At 41.4% G+C, this 10613-nt stretch overlaps 1 protein-coding gene across 1 annotated transcript; it reads right to left on the bottom strand.

Annotated features, from left to right (window-relative positions):
• Positions 1-221: 221 nt before the first annotated feature.
• On the bottom strand, positions 222-9663 carry LOC123927427 (apolipoprotein R-like). Its single transcript, XM_045981981.1, has 5 exons — positions 9515-9663; positions 5684-5869; positions 2278-2451; positions 1183-1358; positions 222-636 (listed from the first exon to the last, which is right to left on the bottom strand). The coding sequence occupies exons 1-5, from the start codon at positions 9597-9599 to the stop codon at positions 463-465; spliced, it is 795 nt and encodes a 264-aa protein (XP_045837937.1). The 5' UTR covers positions 9600-9663; the 3' UTR covers positions 222-462.
• Positions 9664-10613: the final 950 nt, after the last annotated feature.

The raw sequence follows: 10613 nt of genomic DNA, 5'->3' as shown, positions 1-10613 counted from the left end.
GGCCTAGGAACGTGGGGTGTGTTGACACTGAATCTAAATACTGAGGAGCTGAGGGATTAGCGCGTGTGCAAGTGTGCAGTGAGGCAACCCGGGAAATGCTTGGCTGTGAGCCCACATCCATGTCCAGACCTTACACTCAGGAAATGTATTAACTTTCTGGAATGGGTGTGTTTAGGGGCCTCATTAAGGACAGAGTCTTAATGACCACAAAGGCAAAATCATTTCTGATACATAAATTCTTTACTTGAAACAAAGTGTGCACTTTGTGTCCAGAAAAGGAAAACCATCAGCTACAAGATCATCAATAATTCTACAGTCACAAAGCACTAAATGTGAACAAATTATCCTTTCTAGACATTTACTACCATAAATGATGGTGCAAAGGGGACAGTAGAGCTGGTAACCTGAAGGGATCTGTATTGTATTGAAGGTGGTACATTTTTCTCCCTCCTTTGGGGGAAATTACACTGGTGACTCCATAGTATATTTCTCTGCCTTGTCTCTCTGTAGTTCCAGTAGTTCAATCTCCAGAGACAACTTATACAGCTCCATGGCCATTTTCACATCCGCTGGGTTGGGGAGACACTGCATGATCTTTTTGCCTTTGCGGACATGTTCACAGTCTTTGGGGATCACCTGCAAGAGAAGTAGAAGATGGGTGTGGTTGAGCAGCTTCTCTCCAAGTCAAGAAGGAGCAGGGTTGAGGGGGGACTCTTGGCAATGACAGGACTATAGCTCAGAGCCAAGGCCAAGCCCAGAACTGCCTGGTGAGCAGGAAAACCAGGAAACATCTTGGGTCCCAACATGGTCCTTCCCAGAGGGTTAGGGATCTGTGCTGAGACAGCTTCGTAGGGGGCTTCTGTGAGGACAGAGATGTCCAGATGTCTCTGAGACCATCCAGAAATGGAACACAGTATATTATATGGTCTAGAAAAAGTCCCAGGCTCTTGAGACCCTCTTCTCCCTAAGAGGCTTGGTTTTTCCTTCTCCAGTAAGAGAGGAAAGCTTGTCACTCCTACCCAACCACAGTGTTCACAAAAGAAGAAAGTTCCTCTGAAGGACTCAGAACTGACTCCTGACTAGTCAGATCTCACCACCATTACTGACTGGGACAGTGTTTGGGGGGAGGCCCCTATTTTAGGATTGGCTCACAAGGAGATTTTCTTGAATCATGTCACTTACCCACTCACACTTGGGCAACTCAGGGTGCCAGGTTCTGCTCTCTGAGCATGTGACACTTTGGGGACCAACCAGTTCATAGCCAGAGTCACACTGGATGGTGACATTTGAAGACTGAAGATATTGATACTTCACCACAGACAGCTTTGCATGGGCTATTTCTGGTTTTGGACACAGAGCTACAATGGAAACATGGTTTTAAGCAATATGTAAATCTAAGCAAAAAGACATGACAACAGGCTAGGACTATAAGAATTAACTATCACAGGTGCTGAGAATTGTTTTATCTTTGGTTTTGGTAACAGTAATATTTGTTAGCATTTTGGTTGAGTATTGGCTGTACTGATATATCAGACTTGAGCTGAACATTTTATGTGATTCAGCTCTGTGAGGTAAGGACTGTTATCACTTCCATTTTTCTGGGAGAAAGTTGAGATACAGACAGGTCAAGAAACTTGCCGAAGGTCCTCATACTTTTCAAGAACATGATAAGATATTAAAAAAGGCATGTGACCCCGGTCCTCAGCTATCAAAGCAAGTATCCCTCATCTCTCGATCCCAGTAAGACATGAGCTATGAAATGTTCCCTCCTGCCAATTGGCCTCTGGGTGTAATGGAGACTATGGTGGCCAATCATCCCCGGAGTTGCTGATGGCAACATGCTATAACCTGTGTGCCTGTAAAAGTCAGACCTGACCTTGACTGTCCTGTCCCCACAACATAGTAGGAGCCCGCGGGGCCTTGCACGAGGCTATGATGGAAGTCTTTGCCACGTCGTGATGTTTGCAATTAGCCCATGAGAGCCCACATTCATGCTAGAGTAAGCGTGCATGAAAATATTGCCACAGGCTGTAGATGAAATGAGCCATGTACAGAATTTTTCTGGAAATAGACAGGAAAGTGGGCATAGGGGCTGAATTTTGTGACTGGGAGAAAGAGGAAGGGAGGTTGATGTTTATGTGTTCCCTTTGTACTCTTTGTGTCCTGAACACAGTCATGATTTCAAATAAATCAAATAAATCAAATCAGATCAAATCAAATGCTTCCATGCTTTTGTGACCCTTCCACCCACCTGACTGAAAAGGGAGATGGAGTTACCTTTACACTGAGGGGCTTCAGGGGTCCAGTGTGAAGAACTGCAAGAGAGTTTTTCCTCTCCAACCAGAGTGTATCCTTTGTTACATCTATATATCACTTCATTGTCTATGAATACATGCAATCCTCTCGTTTTTTCGTAATATCCGTGGGCAACCTCAGGAGGGAAATCACAGTCTTGACAGTGAGAGATAAAAGTGAGAGAGCATGAGCTTGTCGAATGTAAAACATAACTCATCCCAGAATCTGTATGTTTTGTAGTAGGCTCCATTCTGTCCTGTCATCTTCTCTGCCCAGGGGACCACTTAGCCCAACCCAAGACCTGGGCTGCCCTCCTGTAAGCCTCAGGCTGACGAACCATCCTGGCCACTTGGTGGTCATCTCTAATATCTTCAAAAGGATAATGGGAGTGGTTAAAATTAATACTTTGTTCAACCCCTTCGTTGAGTTCTTGGCCTTTGCGGTAAAACTTGTCATATCCAAGTAGTCAAGTAGAAGCTATTGGTCTTGCTCATCTCCATCCCCCTTCCAGCGAAGGCAGCATATTAAAAAACATATCCTATACCAAGATGGCAGAGAAAATGGGGGAATTGATGCCACTCTTAAAGAACTGAAGCTGCCTCCCCATTCTATTGCCATTTCTTCCCCAGTCTATCTACAAGAGATGTTGTGATTCTGGGGAATTATAGTTGACTACTGAAAACTCAACAACATTCTCATTCTCATTTCAGATGTTTTATCTTTGCTAGAGTAGATTTTTGTATCTTCAGGGAAATGAGGACCACTGGTTTAGCAGATGCCTTCTTTTCATCCCTATCCAAAAAGAGGGTCAGAGACAGTTTGCATACACACAGAAGCATCAAATCATGTATTTGTAGTTTCAACCGTGAGGTATAATAACTCCCTTGCCTAGAGTCTGATGATACTATATTATCTGAACATCTACATTGATCCAGGATATCAATGGCATTATGTTAATTATACTGAATGAGCAAGAAGAAACTAGCATGTTGAGATAGATAGATAGATAGATAGATAGATAGATAGATAGATAGATAGATAATCCATCTGGTTCCTGGTGCAGACCTCCTAAACCCTTGTAAATTCCTAAATGCCTAGAACCCTAAGAACATCTTTTGTTCTATTGAGGCAGTTGCAGTGTAATTGTCCTGTTGTTTAACTTAAGATGCAGCAGAGCCTCGTACATTGAAAGTGGTTATAGTCAGAAAGCATGCAAATATCAATGGGACTATCATAGCATATACCCTTGAGATCCTGAAGCAAGGCCATGAAATGTGCTGTTTGAGATATAACTCTTGACATAGTGTTTGGTCCCAATACAAGCTGTGCCTGATATTTGGTCATGAAGTGAGCATGTGCCAAAATCATGATCTTGGTCAATCAGAACCAAGTTATAAGGCCAAGCAGACTACAAACAATTCATTATAAAATGGAAGTTGTCTTCTGCGATTGAGCATTTGCAAGGACCAGATGGCACAAGCAGCCCACCCAGATAGGAAGTCTATATCCTCCTTATGCCCATCCACTGTTGCACAAGTGCCTCTTGAGCTCACGCTCATGGCTATGTAGAGTGTCCATTATAACCAACTGACAGAAGAGAGAGAAGCCAAGCCTTACTCACAGATGTGTATTTTGAGTATGTATAAGCTAAATGGATGGAAGCTGCTTTAGAGGCTGATCGGGGAAAGACAGTAGTAAGGAAAAATCTTAGATGATCTGCTCATTCACATTGTTGGAAAAAGAAGAGGACTAAAGATAGATGAAATGAGCCTGGAATGGCCCAGAATGAATGGCTTGTTTGGCAGTGCCCTTAAGGGCAAAGATTGGAAGATTAGGCCCAGGGAGATCTGGGGTAGGTAGAAGTAGGTGACCTGATATATGGGAATGACAGGAAGTGCAAAGTTTTTATTTTGCATGTTGTGTAGGCATTAAACAATTAAACAATGTCTCAGCAAGTTAAAGTCAGCCATTTTCTGTCATTGGCCTTTCCAGTGCTGTCACAAGAGGAAGAGGAGCAAAGGGGTGGTATGGATGAAGAACAAGCATGGGCACAACAACATGGACTGCCACTTACCAAGGCTGTCACTGAATCTTCAACCTGCCAACCACAACGTTACGTCTTTAATATGATACCACCCCTTGAGATAACTACAAAGCCACTTGGTAGCAAGTTGACTATATTGCATCCCTTCTACCTAGAAGGGACAAGTATGTCTTTTGACAGAAATACATAAGTGTTCCAGGTATGAGTTTGCCTTTTCTGTTTGTGAGACTTCAGTCAACACTTTTATATGAAAGTTATATTGTTTAAATAATTAGAAATGGATTATACTATGTGCAACTAGAAAACCCATTCACAGCAAAAGAGGTGTGGTACTGAGACCGTGGCCATAGAATGTACTAGTCATATTACAGACTGCATCATCCCGAACCTGTAAATCTGTTGGACACTGGAATGGCCTGATAAAGGCACAATTGAGGTGCCAGTTGAGAGATAATGTTTTATAGTGATGAGACTTCACAATATTACTTTATAAGATCTTCTGGAACACAGCAATCTGAACCACTTTAGGGCTCCTTCTCATACATAAGGCAGGAAGAAACATCACCATCCAGCAGGGATAATTGTTCTTGACATCAACAGGTAGGGTCATGGAAAAAACAATGGGAGATGTAGGATTTTGTTTAGCACCTAAATGCTCTTGGTGAGGGAGAGGTAGACATTTCACACTGGGGGAGAGTCTGAAGGAGAACTTAGAGACAGCAGAAGGAAGGAAGTAAGTTTGTGGAGGAAAGGAAGCAAGTTTAGAAAGATGGATTCAAACAGATTTGGGTGGTTCTTGAACTGCAGATTAAGGCATATGAACAGACAGAAGAGAAGAAAAGACAATAAACACCAAGAAACAGAAGGCAATAATTGAAAAGTTCAGCTGATCTATTAGATGTGGCCTATTTTTACTGATTCAGAAAAGAAAAGCAGGAAGGTCAAGAGAATAGGAATAAACAATGAGGAGGAAAAAGAAAGTTGGATTGGGAGGTGGGCAATGATTTTTAACAAATGTATCCACTCCAAAAATCATGCAGGGTATACAAATTCTTCCTAATTTGAAACCTTCCCTTAATAATCTCCATCACTTTGGTATGCAGAAACATGGAACAAACTGAGGGTTCCTGGAGGGGAGTGGTTTAGGGGGATGAGGTAATTGGGTGATGGGCACTGAGGAGGGCACTTGATATAACCAGGACTGGATGTTATATGCAAGTGATGAATCACTAAATTTTACCCCCAAACTAATAATACACTACGTGTAAACCAACCTGACAGAAGAATGAATGTAAATTTAAAAAAGGAAAAGAAAAAATAACATAAAATTCCATAAGCTCTTACGCTCATCACATGTTGGTGTTTTGGGGTACCACGTGCCATCTTCTTGGCATCTAGCTTCAAACCGCTGTTTCTTATAGCACTTATAATAAACTGCATCTCTATAGAAATAAGTACAGCTATTCACAGAACTAATGCGTTGTGAAATGATTTCGCCATTCTCCAGCTCTGGTATTGGGCAACACACCTCTAAAAAATAAAAAGTGAGACAAATGGTTAGTAAAATCACTGCAATGAGACTCCCATAGATAATAAACTCATTTCTGCTTTTCAAGATTTCAGCCCTGAAGAGAGATTGGGGGAACAGAAGGACATTCTGGGTCTGCTCTCCCTGTTCCTGATTGCTAAAGTCCGCCAACCCAGTCATTCCCTCCAACTAAATAATTTCATTAGGAGCCTCCAAACTAAGAAGTTGGATGAAACTTGCATGAAAATGTGGATTTTCAGAAGTACTCCGAAGCAATAACACAAAGTCTTTCTCCTTATGGTCTCACTGGGACTGGAATCAAATAATGATAGCTTAGAATTGTATATTTTCTAGAAACAAAAGTTTAAGAACATGTGCTAACAGTGTGTATTTAGGAGACCCTCTCCTGGCGTTTCCCACCGACCCTTTAACCTTAACTGCTGTTACTTTTTTATATGAACCCTCTGTATGCTAATTAATCCATCTAGGCAAACATGCCACAGACATTCCCAGAGCTGTATCTGTGCTCATATCCTCTCCTTTTCCTTTTTTTTTTTTGTTTATTTTCAGCATAACAGTGTTCATTGTTTTTGCACCACACCCAGTTCTCCATGCAGTACGTGCCCTCCCTATTACCCACCACCTGGTTCCTCAACCTCCCACCCCCTCCCCCCCGCCCCTTCAAAACCCTCAGGTTGTTTTTCAGAGTCCATAGTCTCTCATGGTTCATCTCTCCTTCCAGTTTCCCTCAACTCCCTCTCCTCTCCATCTCCCCATGTCCTCCGTGTTCTTTGTTATGCTCCACAAATAAGTGAGACGATATGATACTTAAACTCCTTTTTCTTTTTTAAAAGAGTTTATTTATTCACTGGACACACAGAGAGATAGAACACAAGCAGGGGAGATCGCAGAGGAAGAGGGAGAAACAGGCTCTCCACTGAGCAAGGAGCCTGATGTGGGACTTGATCCCAGGACCCTGGGGTCAGGACCTGAGCCAAAGGCAGACCCTTAACCAGCTGAGCTGGTGCCCCCACGTCCTCTCTCCTACCTAGAATGACACTCTTCTTATCTATTTGCTATTCAGTTCCATTTGCTTGTGAAGGCTTCTCCTGCTGGCCCAGCAAATAGTCATCATTTATATCTCTGAGCTCCTACAGCAGTTATTAGGGAGAGAGTATATATCTTAACCAATTACCTACTGAGATTTTACACTAATCTGGACACTCTGTATACATTACGTGTGTACTATGCCAAAATGTACACGATGTGTACATAGTGTATACATAGTATATGTATTATGATACTATGTACACATAATCTGGACATTTCCTTTATTATCTCTTCCAATCATCACAACATCCCCCAAGAGATACACGCTATTATCTTCCCATTTTTTATGGCAGAAAACAGATCCTTGGAGAGGGTAAGTCTTTTGTGCCTCAGATGAGGCAGCTACTTAGTGGTAAAGATAGAACTGAAATCTGGCTTGCTCAAAATCCATGTTCTGTATTCTCTATACTCTCTAGTAATTATTTAACAGTTAATTGATGCTATCCATATTCACATTTTTTCCCTTTTGATAGCAAGGAATATGTCTCAAGTATTTCTTTGTCTTTTCCCTTGAACAGGTAGGTCCAAGATAAATGTTCCCTGTGTACAAGTCTACGGTGTGGAAATGGAATTTTCTAAGCCTCAGATCATTGGAAAATGCCTTTTTATGAATTAACTCCACACATATTTATGCAAATTGATCCCTGTGAGACTGTTCCGCAGACATCGAGGCACATTCTTGCAATACTGTAAGGACAATAAGTCCCAAGCACATAGATAGCAAAACGACAGTCAGTTTATAATAATGTGTTCAATAACAAGGAATGCCAACAAGATAGGTCTAAAAAAGAAAAAAAATTGGAGAGAAAACCAAGAGAGAAAAAATAAAGTTACATTTTCTAAGAGAGACTGGAAGTCTATCTCAAGGTTTGGATAAAAGTTACTTTGATGGATGATATACAGGCAGGCATTTTGTATTGGAGTGATGATGTGAGCAGGGCTTAGGGGCAGCAGCTCGTTGTTACTAAGGATGAAGAAGAGGTAACCTTGGAGACCAAAGTGAGACAGATTGGAGTGTATCTTATCCTGAACATGGACCAGAAGTGGGGGGGGGGGGGTTGAAGGAATGGAAGAGAAGGGGATAAATAGAGGAAAAACCTGAAGGAATTGTGACAAGTCTCTATGACTTGGACATAATCTAACCTCCCTGATTCATAAAGGAAGAGGAGCTAATGGAGCTCCGGGAAGACAATGAGAGTATTGCGGTGCGGTTGAGCTTTGGAAGAATAACATTCATTTCAATTCCCAATGGAGGAGAAACTTCCAAAGTAAAAAACTTTAGTATTCCACTTAGAGAAACAACTCAGGGGCACCTGGGTGACTCAGTTGGTTAAGCGACTGCCTCAGGCTCAGGTTATGATCTTGGAGTCCCAGGATTGACTCCTGCATTGGGCTCCCTGCCCAGCAGGAGGTCTGCTTCTCCATCTAACCCTCCCCCTCATGCTCTCTCTCTCCTTCTCTCATTCTCTCTCTCTCTCTCTCAAAGAAAGAAAGAAAGAAAGAAAGAAAGAAAAGAAAAACAACTTTGAAGTCACTCTGTGATATTAAGAACACTCATAAAGCCTGAAGAGGATGGGATCATTCTGGGACCCCAGAAGTTAATCTTAATGAAGGATTACAAGATGGCCCCTTGGACCTCCACATTCTCTCTGCTTGCCATGGAATCCTTGTATCATCGGAATTTGGGGAAATAGCCAACATCGCAAGAGTAGGATACATAGTTTCCATTGAAAAAGACAGAGCTCTTGGGAAAAAGGTCTTCTCTGTCGAGTGATTTTTGCCATTCTGAGCAAAATGCTCTATGTTAAATGTTCTGACAGATGGTTTAAGGCACAGATATGTAAATGATTTTTAAAGTCTTAGAAAATCTTTCTTTTACGGAAGAAATCACCTCAGCAGATGAATAAGAAATGTTACTTGTATTGGCATATTTCCACTTGCAAATGAAAAGAATTACTCATGTCTGCATTCATAATCAGCACTAACTTAGTGGTCTGCAGGTCCTTGCAAACCCGTTCAGTGGGACAATTATTCCTTGACTTGCAATATAATACCTTAGACTTAATGTTTCCAGTTTATACTTGCTTTGTAATCTTACTCTGATAAATTCACTCATTATGTATAACAATATAAAATTTTGCCTTCCAGATGGCAAAAAATTCTACTCCGTTATTAAAGCAATAGAAAAATCATGAACCCTATGGGCGAATTAATTTTTTCAAAATTGAAGATCATCCATTTAAATATAATACATTAATATAAAGACGAAAAGGATTTTTTGTGACTAGATCAGCTCCTCATGGGTTTGTAATATTCTGATTTCTGAGTCATTATATCCTTTATGGGAAGGACTAAAATGATTTAACTATATTTGTTTTTTTAATTTAAATATATTTTTAAATAAATACCCTGTTGTACTTCTCCAAAATTGTACTGAATTATCGCCATTTGGTTATATTTAACTAATTCTCAACCAGGAATTCTTTCCCATATCTTGGTTTAAACTCTCCCCTCTTCCCTGCCACTCGTGTACTCACCACACAAAATAGATGGGCACTGCAGTAGAGACAGGAGCCCGAGGAGGAACAGTGCAAGGAAAATTCTCTGCACCGCGGGGGACATGGTGGGGCGTCTCAGAGACAGTGCACTGGGACTCTGTGTCCTCAGATGCCCTGAATCAGGCTGAAGAGAGGCTCTAAGTCAGTAGGAAATCGAGATCTGAACCAAGGAACTAAGTCTTGGTAATACCATAGATTCACATCACTAAAGGGGAGGGGCAGGGTCTAATGAGGCTCTCTAATTAAGCTCCAGGTCTTGGGAGTATGACATGAACTTGACGTGAATGCTCTCTGGGATTCTGTATTTACAATTATAACCCTGAGAACTTCTCACTGTTGTGGGGGCACTTGTTGGCTTCTTGTCCACATACAGACATCATTTCTCTTTGAGTACTCGAGAAAAAGTAGGAAAATGGTACAGTGTGTGTGTGGCAGTTTCTTCTGGGATCAGGGCGCAGTGCTGAGGTATGTTGTCTGCCATCTTCCAGGGATGTCCTGTCTTCATTCACTGGGGTGAGTTCCCAGTAAGAAGGCAGGAATAAGAAAGATGTGTAGTTAAATTTTCTTTCCAAACACGTCGCAGCCTAATTGGAAGAGAGAAAGCATGCAGGTCTATACTGTGAAAAGACAAAACAAATAGTCCCAACACAATTATTCCGCCAGTACTGAGTTGCCTTGAGTATCAGTGATACCAAATTAACCGACTTTGGGATTATACCAGTTGGAGAGTAAAGGGAAATTGCCCAGAGGGATGTTTACAGCACAGATAAAGTGTGCATGGAAAATTAATGGTACAGGATCAAGCATCATAAAGGGCCAAGGGCTCATGACAAATTCAAGGATTTTTCAGTGGCACTGGATGAGAGTGAAGGACCTTGAGCCCAGCATTATATTTCTGGCAAAAGCACTAAATTATAAATTGTAGAAGGCATCTTTGTCAATTTCAAGACTTCCTTTATTAATAACTATCTGAGTTAAAGCTGGTCCCTTAATAACTAATCTGTCTTCCACTCACATTATTTCTTTTAGTCTCTGCAAAGGGCATAGATAAAGATACTGACCTGACCTTCATGTTTTC

Source organism: Meles meles, chromosome 17 (assembly GCF_922984935.1).
Source record: "Meles meles chromosome 17, mMelMel3.1 paternal haplotype, whole genome shotgun sequence".
In the NCBI taxonomy this organism is placed as follows: Eukaryota; Metazoa; Chordata; class Mammalia; order Carnivora; family Mustelidae; genus Meles; species Meles meles.
Note: the sequence above shows the minus strand (reverse complement) of the source record. Positions and strands in the feature narration are given on the sequence as shown.

Coding starts and splice junctions, on each gene's coding strand:
- LOC123927427 (XM_045981981.1), bottom strand. CDS start 9,599: ATGTCCCCCGCGGTGCAGAGAATTTTCCTTGCACTGTTCCTCCTCGGG. Junction 2,452..5,683: donor AACACCAACATGTGATGAGC/GTAAGAGCTTAT, acceptor CTCACTGTCAAG/ACTGTGATTTCCCTCCTGAG. Junction 637..1,182: donor AGTTGCCCAAGTGTGAGTGG/GTAAGTGACATG, acceptor CTTCTCTTGCAG/GTGATCCCCAAAGACTGTGA.